The 23,845-nt window shown below is 37.9% G+C and overlaps 1 protein-coding gene across 3 annotated transcripts; it reads right to left on the bottom strand.

Moving 5' to 3' along the window:
* Positions 1–1,641: 1,641 nt before the first annotated feature.
* CCDC77 (coiled-coil domain containing 77) lies at positions 1,642–23,819 on the bottom strand. Of its 3 annotated transcripts, none has more exons than XM_039364142.1 (12): positions 23,552–23,819; positions 18,460–18,509; positions 16,927–17,143; positions 14,950–15,092; positions 13,083–13,179; positions 11,563–11,635; positions 7,518–7,606; positions 5,647–5,795; positions 4,685–5,093; positions 4,329–4,454; positions 4,067–4,219; positions 1,642–2,678 (listed from the first exon to the last, which is right to left on the bottom strand). In XM_039364142.1, the coding sequence occupies exons 2-12, from the start codon at positions 18,507–18,509 to the stop codon at positions 2,532–2,534; spliced, it is 1,653 nt and encodes a 550-aa protein (XP_039220076.1). In that variant the 5' UTR covers positions 23,552–23,819; the 3' UTR covers positions 1,642–2,531. The 3 variants fall into 3 exon arrangements, with proteins under 3 accessions (XP_039220076.1, XP_039220074.1, XP_039220075.1); XM_039364140.1 differs by lacking the exon at positions 23,552–23,819 and adding an exon at positions 20,737–20,827; XM_039364141.1 differs by lacking the exon at positions 23,552–23,819 and adding an exon at positions 20,601–20,704.
* Positions 23,820–23,845: the final 26 nt, after the last annotated feature.

Genomic DNA, 23,845 nt, shown 5'->3' with positions numbered 1-23,845 from the left:
CAGGGGTGTCAAACTGCTAGCCCGCGGGCTGGATGCATCATAGTGAAACCGCGCCCACCCCATGGAAAAAAAGTCACGATGTGTTGCGATACATCACGTGATGTTGCAAGTTTGACATCCCTGACCTAGAGCCTCCTGGACAACTTGCAGCTGTGGCTTGCCTCACTCAGCCTCAGCTTGTCATTTGTCCAATCAACCCAGCTGAGGCTGCTCCGTCAGGCTAGCACTCTCTGAACCCCGATCCGGGGCATTGCTCGGCCCTGCTCTGCCCTTTCCTCTGTTGACTCATCCTCCTCATCTGAACTCGTGTCTGGAGAGAGGTCCGAGGGCGGATCCATGACAATGATTCACTTTACAACTGCTGTGACTAACGGCAGGAATTCCAATCCTAATTATAATCATAAGTCAAGAACTTTCTGGCATGTCACAGCATGCCAGAAACCAGACCACACAAACAAGTGAAGCCCCATCAGCGGGATGGAGGCAAGTATGGACCACGCCCTCTCCAGTCCACAAAAAAACTTCTCCACGGAACCGGTCCCTGGTGCCCAAAAGGTTGGGAGCTACTGCTCTTGAGTACAAATTCTCCTCAGGGCTACATCCTAAGTCCGCTATTGTTCACCCCGCTGATCCATGACTGTTGTGCAAGATCATTGTCGATTTCAGAAAAGGCAGGCACAGCCATACAACTCTGTGTATTAACGATTCAGCTCTGGAGGTTGTTAGTAGTATCAAGTTTCTGGGTGCGCAGCTGACAAGCAGGTTAGCTTGGTGGCTCAACAGTGAGACACTGGTGAAGCAGGCGCAGCAGCACCTGCATTTTCTGCATCATAGAAGAGCACATCTTCCTTCCCTTGTCCTTCCCATTTCTATACAGGGACTATTGAAAGCATCCTGTCGAAACCACTGTGTGATTTGGAGATGTTACTGCTTCGGACGGAAAGGCTGTGGTGAGATGGCAGAAAATAAGATTATTGGAAGTCCACCGTCTTCTGTCCAGGACATAGCACTTAAGTGATGCTTGACTAGGGTCCCCAGTATTGTCATGGATGCTACACATCCTCTCCATGACCAGCTTTCTTTGCTACCTTCTGGGATGCTTCACAGTATCTGAAGCAGAAATTCTAGATTCAGTTACCATATAATATACACCTTGTTAACTCTCAAGACTTTTTTCTGCTATGTATTCTAAATGGTCTGTGATTAATATATAAATGTATACATATGAGTGTATGTATATGTATATATATTGCATATGTATATTTATGTGCATGTAAGTGTATGGGTATATATCTTCTTTTGAGAGCGGGCATCAGAATTTATTTTTTAATGTGTGCCAGTGTGCCTAAATTTCTTTAGCTTACTATTTTTTGCTCTGATATTTCCGGAATATTATGCAAATATACATATATGCACACAGTATATATGCACAAGAGAAAGCATAACTGGGCATGTTAAAGTTAGTTGTACCATTAAGAAAGTAGATTGATACAATTATCTTAAACTGTCCCAAAGTTTTTTTTCTTATGTGGAAATTATTAACTAATATTAAATGGCCTATTAATAACCTAAATGCAGGCTATTAAATAGTTTACATTAAACCTCTGTAATTGCTAATGATCAACAACAACAAAAAGAATATCAAGTAAATACTATAATGTAAGTTTTAATGTTCTACACCAGAGTATAAACAATAGATGCATCATAATTCTTTTCTGGGTTCAGAAAGATTTCTGCAAAATAAAAATTATACTCACGAAAACATAAAATGACCCATGCTAGGAAGCATTTGTGTTACAACTTAATCCTTAATTTTATTCATATACAAGTTTCAGCTCAATGGGTCTGATTCCCCTTTTAGTGTACACAGCAACCATGTACACACTCTTTATCCTGGGTGATAGAATTGTGTTTTAGACTGAAGCTGTCACTTATGAATAGAGTTCATCTTGATCTGTGCTACAAATCTGTAGAGAATTCAGGAAAGCACTTATTCAAAGAACTAATTTGAAAAATGGAATTAAAACAGCCTTATGACTCACTGTAAGAGATTCTCTTCTCTATATAAATTGGTATCAACCCCTTCTATACTGTCCAGTTTGAGAGAGTCATTTGGAAATTCCTTTCTTCTCTATAATAAACTAAGATATAGAAGGTACACAGCCCGCCTAGCCACTTTCTTGGGATCCCTGCATAACATATCATTCTTAGCCAGTGAAAAGTTCTTATAGATCGTATCTCTTCTAGGCACTGCAAAAGCAATCACCAAATATCTCTGTCCCGATTCTGTGTATAAATCAACATCACAGAGACCAAATCTAGATACTCATTCAAAAAGATAAACGGAGTTTCTTTTCAATTCTCACACAAGTTTCAATTGTTTTCTTCTGCCCTGGAATGGAAAGTATATGTTACACTCACTGCAAGCGACACATTTGTAAAAAAAAAAAAAAAAAAAAAAAAAAAAGTAAAGAGTTTGTTGTAGCGACAGGTCTTTATCAACACCACTCATATTGATTGACATATCATTATCAGTAAACTCGCAGGTCATTCTCCAGCCCATATATCTTTGATTTTAAGTTTTTCAGTTGTCCTTGTATCTTTTTAGTTCTCTTATTCCCTTGGCGAACTTCATGTAGAATTGCAAGATCTTGGTCAGGTCCCACGTTCATTATCACCTAGAAAGAAAAACAATTTCAAAGAAAGAACAAACAGGTTTTGAAAATAGTTTGATTTTGGAAAAGGAATATAGAAAGTTTTGAGTAGATTTTATTAACCAATTGACCGAAAGGACATATATGGTTCCCCATCTTAAGTACAATGATCTTGGGTGGCCCACAAAAATAGTAGTAAAAATGTGACAAGAAACAATGGAACCACCATCCAAAGGTAGTTCGCAGAACCCCAAAACACTCTTCTAATCATCAACATTCAACAATGATTGGGTTCCAGCCACTCCCTAACCCAATGTTTGGGAGAAAGAAGCAGCTTTTTAAGGCCTTCTGGAAGGCTGATAGGTAAGGGCTTATGAGATCTGGATGTTGCCTAGGGCAGGGGTTGCTATGGAGAAGGCATATTTCCTACATCTCCCCAGATGACATTTAAGGAAAGGGAACTGGGACATGCCCATCCTATCTAACCTGGTGTAACCCTGGGCAGATATCCTCAGGGAGAGGCAGTCCCATTAATAATTTTGCCATGTACAAGATACAGCGTTAAAAATGATAATTGGCACCATGAAGTGTACCCAGAACAAAAATGGTATCCAGTGAAGCTCAAGCAGTGATATACTACACAAAACTACAGGGTGCCTAGAAGTGCATCTGTAGCTGTATTCTGGCCAGTTTAACTTTTGGATGGTCTTCAAGAGTAACCTATGCAAAATATATCCCCATAATCCAACAGGCAGCGATCAGAGCATGACTAGCCATGAGCAAGGCCTCCTGGTCCAGGAATGGCATAATGGCATAAATGGTGCACAAGATGGATCTATGCAATTCCCTTGCCCCCAGCCATGGCTACCACCTCAAGCCCAGGACAAGTTTGGTATAATCTCTGTGTGCTATCCTGGCAAGAATCAAAGGTGACACCTCACCAGATTGAGGGGACAGGGGGTGCAAAAACCAGACCCACTGTTATGGTTGTGTCATAGCTGGTTTCTTCCCAACCAGACCCTCACAACCTTCAGGGATTGGGTCCGAACCCAGATGGCATTGCCTGGATGATCAGGGGAAAGATTTATAACTGGTTATCAGCATATTGATGATATAGAATCCCATGCTGTTGATGACTTCCCCCAGCAGTTTTATGTAGATACTAAAGAGTGGTCAAATATCTGAGTCCTGAGACACCTCACGTTGCAAGAACCTAAGGTCAGACCTTCCCATAACCCTGAGAGGACTAGAATTTGCAACTTTCTTCACAATCTCTTTAGCCCCACACTACATTGGCTCTTGGTAAAACCCCCGTTAATCAAAAATAGATTCTGCTAATTATTCTTTCAGAAGTTTGGAAATTTGGTTTCAACACATTATTTTGGAGGAATTGTTATTTTAACCCTTGTTACCTTGAAAAGTTGCTTCTCCACATCCTGCAGCTTTTGTTGAAGTTGTTTGATGTCAGTTTTAAATCCTTCCACCTCCATGACACGCCTTTTTTCCAGTGCCTCATAGCGCTGGGTCATTAGCTGTAAACGCTTCCCCATCTTTTCTGACCGTTGCTACAAATGTGGAAAAAAACCCATAAGATTATAATCTAATAATCAGATATTTGTGAGCAGTTTTCATAAGATTTGCAAAATTGCTGCAACAGCAACAAAAACTACTTACCTTAAACATCTCTTGACCTAAATTTCCTTCCTCCCGAATCTTAGCCAACTCCTCTTCCAATGAAACACACTGTTCTCGATACATATTTGCTAACGTCTGCTCCTGTGTCAATTGATCTTGTAAACCCTGGAGTTGAAAAATAAAATAAAATAAAATAAATAAGCTCAATCCTTATTTGGGCTTCTTAAGCAGCTGGAAGAAATACAGAAAAGGTCACATCAATGAATAATTAAGAGAAAACAGTGACTGGCAAGAAACGTTTAACATTTCAATGCACCACCGCATCATAGTGTTGAAGTCGTATGGCATTATATTTAATCTTCAGAAACAACCTGATTCAACATAGTCGCCATTACCTTAATCTCTACTCCATACACTTTATGAATGCCATGCTCTGCTTGAGAAACACATCTGGCAGCTCTTGGTTTCCTCTTCTTGAAAACTTCAACCTTCCCACTGGGAGGTGATCTCTTGGTGAAACTCTGCTGACAAGGACTATTTTCCCACTGCAGGCTAATGTCCTGTTTCTCTGGGCTAGTAGCCCACCAGCTTTGACAACTCTCGTAACTCTGATTGATGTGGTCCTGGACTGGACTACCGTTCTTACAAATCCTGCTCGGTTTGTGTGCACATCTACATTTGTCCAGCTTCCTCAGCAGAGTGTCCTTCTCTGCCATCCAGGATTTTTCATTTGCTCGTGCATCAAACTTCATCTGCAGAAAATCTTTGGTACTCTCATGTAGCAAATTTTGAGCTTTATGGTATCTGGGGAAAGGCAGATTACAATGAATTAGTGAATGAGTTATTGGTCAATTTATACTTTAACCCCACTATGAGAGTGAATCAGGATGTGGAACGTGAAGCAACAGTTTCAGTATATTGGCGTGTCCTATGTTTAGGTCTGCATGGCTGCTTTGTTACCATCTGTATTCTGGATTTGAGTCTACATGGATCTGGATCCTAACCCAGATTGGATTAGTCATCTAATCTAAGACTCTTTATCCTAATTTGCAGCTCTACAGGATTGCTAAAAGATTTCTCATAGAGCCAATATCAAGATCTTTTCTTTGGGAATTGGTGATTGAATTTGTAATAGCTAGGCTCAATTACAATATTAGGACTCTTTCTCAAATAATAACATTGTCTAGAAATGATCACTTACAAAACAATCTATCCCACACATACTGTAGCAAAGGTTCAAACCAGGACCGTTAGATTTAAAAAACGATATTTTGCCCAGGGCAGGATAAAATGCTTTTACAACACCCAATATATCATTCTTTTTAGTAGGTGATCTCAACTGGTCTTTTGCACGTACTTTTCAGTAGTGTCTTTGATCTTTTCCTGATCCCTCTGATGCTGCACCTGCACTTCTTCTATTCGGATGCGTCGATCTTCTAGCAGTGCTTCAATCTGCTCCTTTGACAGCTTAGTCTGTTCTTCTAGTTGAGCCTGAAGAGCTTCCACCTGAATCCACAAAGAAAAAATAATAATCTGAAGAATATGCTATAATGCAAATAAAGTAAAATAAAATAAAATCTTTCCCTTGCAAAAACCTGTTTGCAGGTTTCAGGCAGTTTGGTGTAGTGGATTAAGGCGCTGGACTAGAAGAAAGGAACGTTCTACTTCTAGTTCTCCCATAGGTACAGAAGCTGGCTGGGTGATTTAGACTTTCCAAGTCCAACCCACTGTTTTGTGAAAGGTTATATAAGAAGGGAGCATTACCGTATATGCCGGCGTACAAGGCGACCCGGCGTATAAGACGACCCCCGTCTTTATCGCTGGGCCGCATTCCTAGAACGTCGTCTTATACGCCGGAAACTACCAGTATTTCTGGCGTATAAGACGACCCCCATCTTTGGTGCCGATTTCAGCGCTCGCGGAAGTCGCCTTATACGCCGGCATTTACGGTATGTATTCTTTTTTAGAAAAGCTGTCACAGTTGTTTGTCCAACCATTAAATGTCAAAGATAAAATGATTACTTAAAGTGTCATCCACCATTAATCACTTGCTCTTTCTTTGGACCATACATTCCCAGATTTGCTCCTCCTTCTCCCAATTGCACTCCCTTCATCTCTTGTAATAAAGGCAACCAGTTAGGTTACATTGTACTAGGAGCCCAGCTCGGAAGAAAAGTGGGATCCCCTCAAAATCCCTTCAATGGTTGTGACCACTTAATAACATTGGGGAATAAAATTATGTTCAGATGAACCCTGGGTGACTTTATCAGATAGCTTAGTATATAAGGGCCTGGGAACATACATCTGCATAGCTAAATTCTGAGGAAATAGTGATATATCACCAGGAAGAGAATTATATAGAAATGACTCCCGAGTCATCAATTCTTGCTCCTGCACAATTCCCTTTGTCAGTCAAATGAAGGTCAAAACTCTTGGGGCTATTAACTTGTCAGGCTTCTCTTGATGGATACTAGATCTGGAAGTTTCCCCAGTGAGCAATTCAAGGCTGCAGATCTCTTAAAACTTTCAAACTGCAAAACGAAGACAGCATCCCAGCAACCATTGAGTTTAATATGTAAATTCTATTAAGAAATCTACATTCAATTCTTGTGCCATTTTCTTCCGCTCACATCTTGTCATGTACACTGCATGCTTCTGAGTGGGAAGAACGGTTCTAATGGTTCCATTTTGGCTAGTCTAATTTCAGGTAGTTCTGCTTCTCTCTCTCCTTGCCAAGGCTGTTTCTAGTGTGGCCACTTTTGCAATCTTTTGTTCATCCCTGAAGTAAAAAAGTAAGTCAATCTAGGTGCCTGCGAAAGTACTATCTTCTTAATGCTCTTTTGCTACTTTCTGCCACTTTCTCTTTCCCCCACTTTTCTCAGGGAGGCTCACCTGAAATGGAACAGGTTAATGCCCTTAATACCAGATCTGTCTATAATAGATCCAACTTGTAGACAAAGAAATGATAGATTAAAGGGAAGACTGGCATCCATTACCAAAACCTGGCTAGATGAAAATACCCTTCACTAAGATCTGTTTAACTGGGGTTCAGTCAAGACTCCAATGCAGGAGAGGTGGAATGTCAATAGTATATCACCATAAAGTGTCAACATGTTCATTATCGTGCACACATTCTTTAATTCCTTCTTATTAAAAGAACTGATGCTGAATCTGATAAATTGAAATCCAGACCAGTACTACAGTTTTTCATGTAGTACTACCAATTACCTGTAGTAGGAGTGTTTGGTTGTCTCTTTGGTATCTATCTGCACTTTCAGGCTTCTCTCCTTTATTTTTGAAGGCAGAGCTTTTAGAACCTACAAAGAAAATAAGTTTAAGTAATAAGATGTTATTTTATTAATCCGAAAGGTTCCTTGAGGTAATGTTTTAAGGTGACCGTATTTAGCAGAATGGAACAACGCACTTACTATGAAAATTCTTTTTCTGTACACTGAAAAACAGGTTGCACTTGCTCCAAAAGAAATAATTAAACGTCTGAAACAGGGTAAATAATCTCTCTTAAAGTTGCAGGATAAAAGAAGAAATAAAAATCAGAATGAAAACACAAGATAGTTTTTCCCTATGATAAAAACCATTATCAAACCAATATCTTCATCTGCTGTAGAGAAATAATTTTCACAATCATTTCTATTTCTCTTTTCCTTCAGTGGAAGGAGGCATCCTGAAAACTGTGATATATTAACAGCGTCCAAGAGGGGAGAACTACAAGAACTTTAGGAAAACAGATTGTAACAGATTTGCATATACAATAGCAATTATGGGAACCCTGTTAAGAAAAAAAAAATGCCTGAAGTAGCTACACCCTTTACAGAATGGGTCACAACTCTCTCCAAAGTAGCAACAGGAACAGGAATATTCTTTATTGCCAAGTGTGATTGGACACACAAGGAATTTGTCTCCGGTACACAAGTGCTCAGTGTACATACAAACAAGTGATAAATCAAAAGATACCAGTAGAAGATAGTAGGAAAGATGAGAAGGATAATAGAAATACAGCCCTACTACATCTTTAGGGAATTAGATGTTTAGCAGAGTGATGGCATGGGGGGAAAATGTGTCTAGTTGTTTCTGCATGCAATGCTCTGTAGCGGTGTCCTGAGGAGAGAAGTTGAAACAGTTTATGTCCAGGATGTGAGAAGTCTGTAGATAGCATTAGCACTTAGACTTATATGTCACTTCACAGTGCTTTTCAGCCCTCTCTAAGCGGTTTACAGAGTCAGCATGTTGCCCCCAACAATTTGGGTCCTCATTTTACCGACCTCAAAAGGATGGAAGGTTGAGTCAACCTTGAGATGGTCAGAATCAAACTCCTGGCAGTTGGCAGAATTACCCTGCAATACTGTATTCTAACTACTGCACCACTACAGCTCCTGTAGGTATTTTCTCAGCCCTGTTTCTGGCTTGTGCAGTATACAGGTCCTCAATGGAGGGCAGGCAGGTTGCAACGAGTTTTTTTTCCTACAGTCTTAACTATCTTAACAGAGCTTTTTAAGAGGAAACACAAGAATGCCTGGAAACCTTGCCAGAAGATGAACAGATAAATGGGTTTAGGAAGAGTATGCAGATTTATTGCTTTTTGAGAAGGAGATAAAAAGGTTGGATCACTCTGACTCCCAACTAGCTTACATATAATAAAAATAGATATAAACCCATTATAAATATAAAACAGATTGTGAGCTGTTAACTATTTGTTCAGTCCTATAAGCTAGGATGGCATATGTTGGTTTGGATGTCAGAAATGCTCTACAATATTTCTAGAAAATTCTCAAAATGTTTTACATTATTTCTAAAAAAAATATCTTAGTGTGTTAACCTGGCTGTCATTAGAGAATCAATATCAGATGCAATGTTAAATAAGAATACAGGTAACACCACTTACTTTTCTGAATCAACTGGACAACAACTTACATATGTAAAAAATGCTACCATAAAAATATCTTGTTGAAATATACTACAGATGCTTTCTCTTCTGCTAGGCCTGGCTCCAAGTACTTATATTTGTGATGAAAATTCTTTTTTATGTATCTCCCCCAATGGAAGTTTTTTTTTTTTAAAAGAAGAACACCTAGTATTAATATACACTGAAAAGGAGATTCACAGAACCAAAGCAAATTTAATTGGTAGGAAACTGATTTAGCTAGAATCTGTAGGACAATGTTTTAGCTTGAATGAGCAGGGTGGAAATGGATTATAAATATTAGAGACTTAATGAATTAGATATTAACTTCCTTAAATATAAGAAAATCAACCCAGCAATCAGTAGATAATTTTATCTATAAACAATCCTTTTATCAGATGATAAACATCTCTTTAAAAAGAATTTCAAAAATAATTCTCCAAAACTCTTCAAAAGGAAGGGAAAAAAGCAAATTGGTCTGAGACTGTAGACATACATTCCATAATCTATATTATGATTACATATACAATAATGTGAAATTACAATTGCCAATTCTTAGCTGGTATTGACCTTCATTTGCCTCAAGTATTTCCCCAGAACTAGGATGTCATAATGTATCAGTGCGGTATATGTGTGAATCCAGGCAGTGTGGCCTTTCGTAAATGGCAGATGGAAATTTTGTAAATGCACACTTTTTCTAAGTGCTATCCAAGATATTTTGGTATAGTACCCAGTATGCCAATAACCAGAGGGACCAATATGGCTGGCTTATGCCATAATCTTTCAACTACAATTTTCAGATCTTTATATTTTGTGATCTTCTCCAATTATTTGTCTTCTATTCTACTATTCCCTTGTATTTCCACATCAATTATCTTTTTTTTTCAACAACAGTTAAAGCTGGTGAGTTGTGAGCCAAGCCTTTATCAATTTATATTTAGAAATACCACAATATTTAATCTGCTTATTTTCAGCTACTTTTTCAACTGTGTTCCTGCCAATTTTTCATGAATGGCACATGATAATTTTTACAGACCTTCCATTGAATCACTCTGGTGACCATGTTATGTCACTGTTTATAATCAATTTGTGCTGTTTTCTTGCATGAGCTAAGTATATGATCTACTGTTTCTTCTACTTCTTTGCACAATCTACACTTTGAATCATTTATTTTTCAGTTCTGGCTTTGACTGAATTGGTATCAAATAGCTTGTTCTATTTTATTATTATTTTATGAATTGTTAATATTACTTTATTATATGGGTAGTTTACAGCTAGATTTACAGTCTAGGACTTGTAGAAACTTAATAATAACACAAGTCCTAACCAAAGACCTAAGAATTATTAAGGCAGTGTCTAAGAATATTTATCCTTTCAAATATATAACTTGAGGCAGCAAATGTACCTAATACTCTGCCATCTATTTTCCCCACAATAACCCTGTGAGGTGGGCTGAGTGACTGATTCAAGTCACTCAACTGGCATTTCATGCTTAAAGGAGACCTAGAACTTATACTGCTTTCTAGGCCAGCACCTTCACCAGTACACCAAACTATCTCTCTAATTCTAATTTTACATGTGTACCTATTGTTAAACATAGGCAGAACAGCCTAAGTATTTCTGGACTTATTGCTTATACCAAAAGTTCTTATTGATGCACCCCAAAATTATACAGAGGAAATCCACTGGTGATTACTCCACTATGGCTGAAATCAAAGTGATTAGCATAAAAAGGGGTACTTATGGTCCTTCACATAGCACAGCAGGTGAACTGCTATTTAGAGTTTGTCTCCTTTTGGCTGGTAGTCACAACTTCCCCTGTTGGTGTTCTGCCTGAGAGATTCCTGAAATAACCGATAAAAACTTTTAGGTTTTGCTTTCTTTAAAGAATGAATATAACCAATTCATTCAATTAACCAGAATAGACTGGTCAGCCACCTGTCTGAAATGGTATGGGGTTTTATTTTAATTGAAATTAGTTTGAGATTCTTTGGGAAAAGAAGCCCACATAATTTTGTGCAAAGGAGCTTAGCAGGAAAATCTCCGAGAGAGAATGTTTTCTCTCTCTCTCTATGGCTGTTCTAAATGAAAAGAGCAACCCAGCTTTTAGAATATCTGAGGAGAGGAGAGGAGAGACTTCAGCTCACATCATCTAGGAAAAATTAAAGCACCATTCCCAAATTTACAGGCACCATCTTGGGGGTTGTTGCAACACATCCACAGAGTACCACAAAGGGGAAGGCTGAATAGTCAAGCAGGCAAATCCAGTAGAGTCAGATCTTTTCCATAAAACCCTATGGTACCTGAATGTTATCTCTAATGTTTAGTCAAAGTAATTTTTATTTTTCCACTGACCTGCTTTTGAAGTGTATTTGGCATATCTATCAAGGGAATCTCTGCTCTTGGTTGGTAGCTGATGTATAGTGACCTATAAAAACCAAAACATTGCTCATTGTTTATTCTATCAAAGCATTTCATATACACATTAGACACTGTAATTATAAGAAATAAAATATATAGATAACAATGATCTTGTAGTTCAGTTTCAACTGCTAATGTTTATGCTTGTATCTTAATATTTCTTCATACATTTTCCTTCTTCAAGTAAATCTTTTACTGAAATGCACAAATTAACCTACTTGTTCTAATTAATTTTCCCCATTAATCACAATTACTCTGGTATTTTATAACTTAATTTTCTAATCCACTTTGTTGTGTATCTAACATATACTGCAAATCCTTCAAGTCTCAGCTAAAAGAAGGCATAATCTGCAGAGATAAGTACATTCATGTTTCCAACTGATAAAAGTCTAAAATCACTATAAGCATTCTTATATATTTTTATTAATGTATTAATACATTAAACCACCAGGGGGACATCACACAACTTTGCCTTACACTGTGTAATGTCAAGCTATTACCTATGCTTTTTTTTCTCTTGCATGCTTTATTTCCTTCATGTACCACTCTTAAAGCATTCAGCAACCAATATTCAATTTCATAATTATGTAAAACACTCACTTTAACACATGTTTTCTCTAGATTAACAAATATAAACTTTCTTTTTCAAATTAATTTTTCAATGATCTATTGAAGAAAAAAAAATCTGATCTCTGTTCACTTCTCTGCCAATAAAAAATGCTGCATTGCATTTCTCAAATCTTTCAGTCAGCATTCTGTCAGTTTCCTAGCACACTTAACAAATTCATTTGCTTCTGACTGTGTTAGTAGACTGCATGTATTTCCAAGCTGGTAAGATGTGGGTATAATATTACATCGCCTTGCAATATAATCTCTAGATTAGAGATCCAGGTTTGCTCAGAATACTTGTGGCAAAACTGAAATTTGGTTCTACTTGTAACACACTAATCAAGTCATGACAAAACTGACCAATGCTGTCCTTAACATTTATAGATAATGTTGTAAGTAGCATAGCTAAACTTTGTCTATCATTAAAAGCCATTCCTGTAAAAGCTGATCTATATAATTATTTACTTTTAACAACTTGACTGGAATTATAGATTGACCAACCTTGACTTACAAGGCTTTCTGGAACTGTCACTTGGGAAAGTACTGGATTTAGACCTATGAGGCACAAATTCGTCAATTTCATTTACTGACTTCCATTATCTTTTGTCTGAAAATTTATGGATGTGATAATGTTTATATTCTGCTCTTTCTCAGAGAACTAAATGGTACTTTTCACTCCAAAAATATATTGCAGTTCCTTGAATACCTTTTAAAAAATACTTTGTTGCAGCTACATTTTATACAATTATTTAAATCTTTTTAATAAGCCATAATCAGTAATGTAATGTATTTTATAAAATAAAACACATGCAGTAAAAATATCTACGTTAATTGATGGTCATTACCTTATTTGGTGGTTCCTTGTGAAAATAGGTAATTTCACCATTGTCTGTTCCTAATAAAGCCAAAAGGTGTTGAATCTTCTTTCTGTCCTCTAATTCCCTATACAGTAATGCATTGAAAACAAAGCAATTTACTTCTATTCCTAAATGCTGAGGTATGCTGCACTTTTTGTTGACTTTAAGGTTCATCTAATCTTTGAAAAGCAAACCTTTTACTTTACATGCTCTAGAAGTTCTTTCTTGTAGAATCTGACTACATAGATCCTCATAAAAACTCTATGGCAAACCAATGGCTGGAAACACAATGTCTTAAAATTAATTTCTCCTCTACTGAAGATATTCTCTAATTTTTTTTTTCTATTTCAGAAAGGACTAATAGAAATTATAGTAGCATCTTATTACTAAGAATGTGAACTTGAGCCTTTAGCCACCAGGAGGCAATGTTACCAAACCATTTTATAAATTAGAGACGGTTTAAAACCAGACTCCTAAATTATTTGGGGGGAAATACCAATGTGATGCTTTGGAAGAGGAGGTTCCATTTTAGTACTAAGACATACATATAAGTAGAAATGTTCGGCGTGACTCCTGAAACCTGTATCAGTCCAGATGGTAATTCTAAAATTCCTATCATCATGAGATTACATAAAGCAGGGGTGTCAAACTCAATTTCATTGAGGGCCGCATCAGCATTACGGTTGCCCTTGGGGGGGGCGGGTGGGTGTGGCTTACTGGGTGGGTGTGGATGGAGTGGGTGTGGCTTACTGGGTGGGCATGGCCAGCTCTACATCCTTCGCATCAAGGGTGCCTGTGGGGGCCTGGGACAGATCTGAGAGTCTCTGGCAGAAGGGGGTTGGACCGGGGCAAGCGCCAAGGCATGGTCCATTTCTTCTTTCCTCACAAAGGGTGACACCTCCCCAGCACGCATCCAGGGGGTGGGGCCAACGTGGCAGGGGCTAGTTCCTCGCTGTTTCTGGATGGCTTTGTGGAGCTAAGGCTGAATGTGTTTCAGCATAGATGGCTACCACAAAATTGCACATTGGCTCCTGGCCGGCCTGGGCCAAGGCCAAGGCCGCGGGGGCCGTTCCCTCACTGTTTCCAGGATGGCTTCGCGGGCCACATGAAACCACTTTGTGGGACGCATTCGGCCCCCGGGCCTTGTGTTTGACATGTCTGGCATAAAGTAATATCCCACAACAGTGGAAAATATCCTCTGTACTTGACTTGCAACAGTGAAAAGCTGATAAATGTGAACTGTCCATATGTGAATGAGGTTATTGGGGTTTTTTTTAAAAAAAAAAAAAAACAAAGGGTCAGGAAAGAATTCTGAGAATCTGATACAATTTCTTGGAAATGATTTTTATAGGAAAAATCATTTCCCTTTGGGGGGGGAAATGTTTGATTAGTTGTCTATTAACTTGAACAAAACAGATACCTCTCTTACTCAACTGTATGTATTTATTTTAAAAATTTCTAAAAGACAATGTTTTATGTACGAGAAAAACAGTATATTTGGAATCCTTCGTTGATATACAGTGTACTGTAGCTCAATTTGTATTCCAGTGAGAAAAGAGAAGCTTCATTTACAGTTTTCTCAAGACAACAGCAGAGGAATGAAAGGTTTTGTAAGTTGATCCTATCACTGACAGTGTGCATCTTTGTTATAGATCTTTTCTCATAAAAGAAACAAATAACAGTTATCTTCCTATGTCATAAAATAAAAAGTAAGGAAGAAGCAAATTGTTCTCATCTGCATTCCATTCTTGTATATCTTATTTTTGTCCATGTACAAAATTCCAATATAATTTCAAATCTGTAGATTCCATCAAAGACAATCTCTTAGCATTTTTCAGTCTTTCAGGACACAAACCTGATTTTCAGTCTATCGTTTTCTGCATAAAGGCGCAGAACCTGCTCTCTTTCCTGAAAAAGGTACACCTGCATGTCACTCAGAGCCTTCTGTAGTTCTGCAATTTCTTCCTCTCGCTGACGCATTTCCCATTGAAGCTTGTGCTGCACAGAAAAAAATATTATTAATTACCTGGCAGCTGAAGCAAAAGTAGAATACAAGTTTTTCTCATTATCACATTCCATCTCAAACCCAAGGCACCTTCTTGGCAGAATGCTAGCATTTTAACCTGTCAAAAAGGTGCTTAGTCAAGTTCTGCAAATTGTAACAAATGTTTTCTCCATGCTTACCATCTCTTGGGTTTGCTTAGAATGGTCTTCTAGACCAGAGGTATCCACCCTTTCTCAGTTGGTGGACCGGAGGGAAAGGGAGGGGGAAGCATTTTACGCACATGTTCACACACACAAACAGGGCCATGAGCATGCGCGACGCAAACAGGGCAGTGCTAGTGAGTGTCACACGGGTGCTAGCACTGCCCTGTTTTCGTCATGCAGTGTTCCATTTGTGTAGCAGCAGTGGTGCTAGTGCGAGTGGGGTGAGCATGAGGTTGCAGACCCCTGTTCTAGACTTCAAGCTTCAATAGCAGTTCAAGTAGCTTTTGACAAACTATCCATGCCTCTCTTAGTCCTATTACAATAATTACTTTCCTCTACACTTCTAATGTTTGTCCTATTTTCTGTTTAGTTCCACTTTCCTTTCTCTTAGCATATTGCATCAAATTCTCCAACTATAAATTGCTTGGTTTATTCTCTTACCTACATTTGGCAAGAGCTGCTACAAATGTTAGTTCTATGGCTTCATCAACAAAAACTTTTAAGAAAGAGGCTAGGAAAGAGTTCTACTTAGGCCTAGCAGAGATACTATGAGCCAGAACAATCGCTATAGTATTGGCTTAGCTGAATCAAAGATCAGTAAATGAATCAAGGGAGGATAAAAGTGCTTTGAATATGACTACAGAATTGCCATGCTAAAGATATCAGCTGTCTGCTTCAGAACGCAACTGCTGTCTCCCATTCTTAAGGAACATAGTCTACAACTAAACTATACAATATGGATCCCCTTCCCAGTAGCATATGCCAGGAAGGGGCTGGGCCATAATATCTCATTTCATATTCCTTCCTTACTTGTATGGAGAAACTTGCTCAACAGATCTCTCAATTTCCTGGGTGCCTCCTTTTTTTTTCTTGGGAAAGTCAGTATCCTAAAGAAAAGCAACACTTCTTCGCACTTCACAGAATTATCTATATTTTTGTTTTTCTCTCAATGTGAGTATAGGGAGTAATAAAATAGGGAATAATAGAGCAGCAACGAAGTTATCAATTACTTAATGTACCATAGTATCTTAGAATTTACCAACACAATGCACATGTGCAAGCTCATGTACACACACACACACACAGAGCACTTTGAACTTCTTTGATATCTGTTCATCTATTAGGAAAACACATAATTATGCAGTGAAAAACATTTTTTTCATCCTGTTTGCTTTCTAAATTCACCTCTCCACCAACCAAAATTATATATTATAAAAAATGAAATATAGTTTTGACTTAATTAGGCCAGACTAGAATGTATTCTCTTGTTAAGACTGTGGATGAAAAAGAAAGATGGAAGCAGGAGAATAATGCTTCAGCCCATATTGATTCTTTTAAAAACTAAGCTGGATAAAGATTTCTTTCACTATCAGTGATTTAAAACAGTTTTTTAAAAGTATGAGATTCAGATAAATATAATGTAGGGAATCAGGTTCCAGATAATTCATATTTCTCTTTAATACTTTTTAGTGAAAATGCCTATGTAGCTTTTGCAGAAAATTCAAAGCAATAGAAGAATCACGACTGCATTATGGAAAAGGACAGAGGAATAAGCCTTGAAGCTTCCTTATGTGGCTTTCCAGATCACCTGTCTCTTGGTGGATTATCATTCCCTTTTTCTTACCTGTTCATCATAAGATGCTTTGTATGCCTCCAACCGTTTTACCAGCTCTTCATGCTCTTCATCAAATTCTGCAATCTTTTTTCGATAGTATTCCAGTAGCTCCCGAGAGGGGCGAAGATAGGCCAGACGTTCATTGATTGAAGGAAGAGGGGTAGAATCACTTTGGTGAGGAGAAGGGAGGACACCAACCTTGGAAGTAGCACGTGGAGTGTTTGATCTGAAGAACATTATTAAATATATATATATATTAAAAAAGAGTTAACTTTACTAAAAGCTTTTAACATGCTATATTTGCATGTAATCTTAGATATAGGTGGCACATTGAGAGGAAAGATGTAATAATAATAACAACAACAACAACAACTTGGAAGGGACCTTGGATATCATCTAGTCCAACCCCCTGCTCAAGCAGGAAACCCTACATCATTTTGGACAAATGGCTGTCCAGTCTCTTCTTAAAAACTTCCAGTGTTGGAGCATTCACTGCTTCTGGAGGCAGGTTGTTCCACTGGTTAATTGTTCTAACTGTCAGGAAGTTTCTTCTTAGTTCTCTCTTTGGTTAGTTTCCATCCATTTCTTCTTGTCCTGCCTTCAGGTGCTTTGGAGAATAGCTTGACTCCCTCTTCTTTGTGGCAACCCCTGAGATATTGGAACACTGCTATCATGTCTCTCCCCCCCCCCATCCTTCTCTTCATTAAACTAGATACTAGAAGGATGGGAGTGGTCCCTAAAACAGGATTCCTACCCACAGCCCAGATTAGGATTGTTCTGCTAAATGAGAACTTTTGAGAGCATTTAGTTTCATTTTATATGGAAAAAGGTAGAAATTAGGTAACCATGCACTTTAATGAAAGAATGCAAACTGTTTACTCTTATGGGTACCTTGCTGGTAACTACCAGGCACAGCTGACAGTTATATACAGAATACGAACCCTTGTATTCAAAACACTTATCTAGGTATTTGTTGTAGGTTTTACTTATACTGATCCAAAAGCTATATTGGGGTGAGAATCTTTCTGGCCTTGGTCTACATCAGGGGTGTCAAACTGCCAGCCTATGGCTGGATGCGTCATGCCGAAACCGTGCCCACCCCATTGCCGGCAATGGAAAAAGTCATGATACGTCACGACACATCACGTGATGTTGTGAGTTTGACACCCCTGGTCTACAGAGACAACCAATACATCATTACATCTCTTACAATGGCAGGATTAAACTTTATTGTATTTTGTAGGAGTTTTGGGGGGTTGGTGTATTAAAGGCATATTATAATATGCAGTTTTAAGCACCTCAAAGAGAAACAGTGGCATGACTTTGAAAAGGGTATCATACCTAAAACAACAAATAAATACATAAACTTCAACAAAGGCCCAACATTTCAGATTTGCCTATTCCTGAGTAGGTTGCTCTGGAAACTAAAAATGGAATGCTGGGAGGTCTATGAATTATGCTTTGCAAGATTCTTATTCTTGAGATAAATGAAGAGGAAAAAAACAAAGACATTTTAAATCAGTACCTAATTCTTTGACTTACTTTTTGGAAGGTGTTCTTGGAGAAGTAGTCATGGCGCATATTCTCACCATCTGCAATGCATTTAATATATTGAATTATTGAGCCAGAAAACATTTCCCACCATTTCACCTTTATTCTAAAAGATCAGAAAACAAAAACATTTCTTAGATCTTTTTTCACAATCTGTCCCTATAGTATATGTTATAATAAAGAACTTAAGGGGATGAGTTACACCAATGGTAGATGTAATTCAACTCAATAAAAATGGAATAGCTCATGAAATACTGTAGATTCAAATAAGATTAGTCCAATTCAGCTCTGATCTGTAACAGCTTTAAAAACTGGTCATTTAAGTTGTCTTGGGTTTATTTGTGACAACTGCTTATAGAGCTATGGCTTGGTTCATATAATGCAACTATGTGGTTTCTTTGGTTTGTCTCAGCATGCTCTATGTCATATTGTGGCTTGAAAGGCATGGTTTATGGATGAATGTCTTTTGTGAACAGAATCAATTGTGGCTTACTTGTAGTTAAGGAACAATGATTGAAACAATGTAGATGTGACAATAATGTTTGTACTATTGGAGCTCCTCCATTAATATTTTAACTTTACTAAAATGTTCCAATCATTAAAAACAAATAAATCCTCCAAAATCTTTAATATAATTTAAGAACTTCATTCAAGCAAGTGAAGTTCAATTCATATTTACTATTCAAATTGTATGGAAAAGTTTTGTTTGTACTCAATTAAATTTAGTTTCTCTTTTCAGCTTGGGTAATCCTCCAATGAACCTCAGTCATTCAACACACATTCCCACAATCCACTTAATGGTTTCTGCCAGAATCCTTGGGATTTATTTAGCCCATTTTTAAATATATAATTTCAGGTCTGGAATACATTAAAGAATATCTTGGTGCATAAAGCCAATAACCTCATCAATACATTTATGTAAGCACAATCACATACAGCTTTTCAATGAACACAATATATGCCAAATATATACTTACAAGAAACTTCATATATTATAACATATACATAAGGGTTTTGCTGTGCACACTGTTCACCATAAAATTAGACTGAAACTACAAACTCAATTTTACTCAAAATAAACAACCAAGATCCCTTACTAGTCTATATTAATAACCATATAAGCATCATAAATCTATTGTTCTATCTCTGAGCATCCAAGACAGCATCTGCAAGTTAGAATGTCCCCAGCATATTCCTTGGTGCTTATGGTATCCAGGTGTCTTGCCCTATACAAATTGCACTCTTTTTTTAAGAGTGAGAAACTAATATGCTGCAGTCCCAACCCGTTTAACAATGTGTTTGAAACCTACATAGACCTTGGAGACAGTCTTAGAAAATAAAATTGTGGATAATTGCAGCAGTGCTTTGTATCAGTCTTTGTATGAAGCAATCCCTACTTTCTACTATAAATACGGAGGATAGTTTGTTTCTGCATAAAGGGCACACACTTTGTTTGCAAAGTTTGTGCTTTTGAAAATTAAGGGCTGATATTGAACTGGATTGTTCGGAAGACACAGAGCAAGTTATTTATTCCCTACAGTCCTGTAGAGTTCACCATTTCACAATGATAAAATAGAGTCGACTTTGTATTTAAATCCTATCAAATATGTAGTCTCCTAACTCTTAAGAACACATACATATATATTATAATCTGCCTAAACAGGAAAGCCAAGGATCTATAACTTGCCTCATCATCTTCTAATCCATTCAAATTAGCAAGATATTAGTAACAGAACTGGAGAGCAGACAGCCTACAATGTTAAAGGATTTGCTATACTATGCATGGTATATAAAACAAAGCCCATAGTAGGTATTGGGGGAAAAATGGCGGTTATATTCAAGATAAGCAAGTGGTGTGCGTGTGTGTGTGTGTGTGTGTATGATGTTTGAAAGGAAGTTTAAGTCCAACAAATAATGGAAGATTCATTGCTGGTAAATTGCTTCTGAAAAGTGACAATTTGCACCCAATAATCTGGAGTTTGGCTACTGAGGGAAGGTTACTACGCAACTGAAAAGGAATCTGACTCTCATTCTCCGCCAGCTCAAATCCCACATCAACTGTCATACTAATGCAGGTTCCCTTAATAAGAACTGGAAATAAAAAATGAAGCACGTATAGCCTAGTCGTTTACTTGGTGGAAACAGTCTGGGTCTTCCAACCATCTGAAAGGGATACTTCTGGTTTAATGTCAAAAAGGACGAAAGCAACCAGAAGCTACACTATTTTCCCCTTATCCTACCAGACCGCCGTGAAACCCCGTGACGCACCCTTCTCGGTCCCATTCGGAACCAGAAGTTTGCACTTTCCTTCTAACGCGCCGCTAACTCCGCTGTTCACTCCGCTGCTACTGCGGGTCTCAACGGAAAAACCAAAAATCAAACAACAGGCTGCGAAAATCCTCCAATCAGGAGAAAGGAAATAAACGATGTCCGATATTTTGCCCAATCACAACCTTTTACTCATCCGCGCGGCTTGTCTGCTAGACTTCTGTGGGTACAGTAATGAAGTCTCGGCTACAGAGTAATGAGAGTCGATACAAGTCTAAATAATTTCCTTGGATCATTTTGACAACTGGAGGAAAGATCTAAACCGATTGATGAACGGAAAGTACGGGTGGTTTTAGTGTAGTTACATAGTCGAAAGCACTAAGTCTCCTTAAGGCTGCCTGGCATTTCCGTTCCTCGTCTAGTAAATAATTTGTGTATCGCTTACTTCCAGAGAAAGACCCTTATTCGCTTTGTTGCACTAGCAAAAAGCTTGTGGCACAATATTACTAGAGATAAGCAACAATGGACTGCCCACAAATTGTCTTTTTATCCTGTGATCTAGGACTTAACAGCACTAAATAGGATAGAATTTAATTTTGAATTTACATGCAGAAGTTAAATCCTTCCTGGTGCAGGATAAGATTAAAACCTTTTTAAAAAAACTAAGTTAATATATTGTGCTATTTTAATATCACTAGTTTTCATAATTTATTTTCATGTGGAAATCCCTTGAAGATTATAATTGACATATTTATATATTTACATGTATTTCCAGGACTCCACCAAAATGTAATTGAGAATATGCACAAGTTCATGAGTTTGATAAATTTAGTATAGTTTATCCTTTTTGATTAAAAATAAAGATTAACAACCACTAGGCAGGCATGTGCTTAATATAGTACCTTATAAGTTGTGTAACCATCTCTGAATACATTAACCAATTATTGTCTTGAACAGGTTTGGCAAATTGGCTACAGGTTAAGTACAGTCAAAGTTAATTGTAACTTTAAAGGTTGTTAGCAATTATGTTAGTAGCATTACTTTTTCTCCTATAAAGCAAAACAATTTTGTATATTGGGAAAAGACTAGGTACAGATCTTATTATTCCATATTTATTACTTGCATTTTATATTTTGTAATTAACATTTTATTACTTCTACTTTGTGATATTGTTATTGCTATTTTTCTGGTAATTGTTCTATAAGCACTGTTGGAAGGTAGTTTATAAATCCTTAAATACATTTTAATCGCTATGTAGAAAAGATTTTTATTTCGTTGCCCAAAGCATAATTTCATTGCCCAAAGCAGAATCCCAGAAGTGATACCACCTTCCAGAAAAAAAGCATGATTTCTAGCAATTTAGGTATTAATTTAGCCCCAGATCTTGTTAGTAGTAAAATATATAACAATAAATGGAACAATCAGCTGCTTGAAAATCCCCTTTCTCTTTGTTTAAGAAATGAAAGTCATTGCAAACCCCCCCCCCATTTCATCTTTATTTAAAGCTGGTAGAAATGGCAGGAAATTTTAGGCTTTGTTTCACAGATTTAGAGAGTACTTCAGGAAAGCACCTAGAAAGTGTTTTACATTATTTGGAACAATGGTACCCTTCCAGATTTGAAGGCACTTAACATAAGAAAGACTTTGGCATATCTCCCTCAAAGAATCCTTTACAGGATAAAAATGAATGAAATCTCTTTTGAAATGAATGAAATCTCCTTTGGCCTACTTCATGGCCACATCCACACAGATTTTGGGACAAAGATTACAAAATGGTTTGCTGTTGCTTCTGTTGTTTTCTTTCTCTGGTGTAGCCTGTAGTCCTGGTGGTCTTCCAACTAAGTACTGACCAAAATCTATCCCTCAGTTGCACTCAATGCCATATTTTTTCTTCTTCTGTGTCTGCAATGTTCTCTTCACCCCAAGAATAATATTGACAAAAGTAATCCTCAGTTGTTTTACAGGTAACATTTTCCCTTTATTTCAACACGGCTGAGGATGTCCAAGACATACCATCACTTATGACCTTGAAGAGCTGTCAGGTGACTGGCAGTGACTTGGAACAGAGGCAGGATAGAGATCAGTAACAGGGCACCAATTTCACGCTAGTGCAGTTTTCTGCTATTTAAAATGCAGGTAAATAGTATTGCCACTACAGTAACCATATTCTCTTGGAAAAAAATAAATGACAAATCTGAAGGGTTCATATATATGTATGTATGCATGTATGTATGTATGTATAATAAAAAATAAAGGGCAAATTTGAAAGCGTTAATAAGACTATTTTTTTAAACTTGGCTTTACAAAGGAAAAAAATAAAACCAAGAAAACTATATTGAATAAATCTGTACTGTATTGTGAAATAAAGGGCTGTCATTTATAATGAATATGTCATTTATAATTGTCATTTATAATTAATATAACAGCTCCTGTAACTACAACTGAACAGCTGGTAGAAGGCCCAGGTCTGGCCCTACTTAGCTTTTTGAGCCACCAAAAAAAACAGGTGAGCCATAATAGATACTTTTTTCAGGAAGAAAACAATTTCTTTGCACGAATATTCTCTTCAGCCGAGAATTGTTTTATGGCATGGAGTTCCAAGTTGCTGAGGGAATGCTAATTACAGTTTTGCAAAAAAAAAAAAAAAAAAAAAGCCCTCTTCTCTCAGGGATCCGATAACCCCCCCCCCGGAAGTTGGTTGAGGGACTGCGAGGGGGCCAGGGCGCTGCGGTGCCGTGTTTTTATGGGGGGGAAGGGACAGGCGGTTACTGTGGAAACAGAGTGGGCGGGGCCTATGGAGAATTCAGTACTGTACTTGGAGAGGCTTGTGGGACTTTCAAGTGGGCGGAGTCCAGGTTTCTCTTTGTCGGCCGGAGAGGAATGCGAGGATAACTGACGGGATGTCTTGTGGGACAGTCAGCTCGCGGCCTCGCAAAGATTGCACGGAAAGGGGCGGGGCGGAGCGGAATCTATTCCCACAGAACCAGAAAGGGGGAAACGAGCTTTCGGCACCGGAAGTTCTTGTTGTAGAACGATTCCGCTGAAAGAAAGACCTGCGCGCAGGCATACATACTCCCTCTCCCCCCCCCACTCCCACACACCCACCCTC

The sequence above is a fragment of the Crotalus tigris genome, unplaced genomic scaffold, assembly GCF_016545835.1.
Source record: "Crotalus tigris isolate CLP2741 ecotype Arizona unplaced genomic scaffold, ASM1654583v1 scf7180000019663.277103, whole genome shotgun sequence".
NCBI classification, from domain to species: domain Eukaryota; kingdom Metazoa; phylum Chordata; class Lepidosauria; order Squamata; family Viperidae; genus Crotalus; species Crotalus tigris.
This window is presented reverse-complemented; position numbering and strand designations above follow the sequence as displayed.

Excerpts from the sequence above, each read along its gene's own strand:
- CCDC77 (XM_039364140.1), bottom strand. Across the intron at positions 5,094-5,646 it reads ATCAAAGACACTACTGAAAA|ATACCATAAAGCTCAAAATT; the intron begins GTACGTGCAAAA and ends GCCTTTCCCCAG. Across the intron at positions 4,220-4,328 it reads TAGGTCAAGAGATGTTTAAG|CAACGGTCAGAAAAGATGGG; the intron begins GTAAGTAGTTTT and ends CCACATTTGTAG.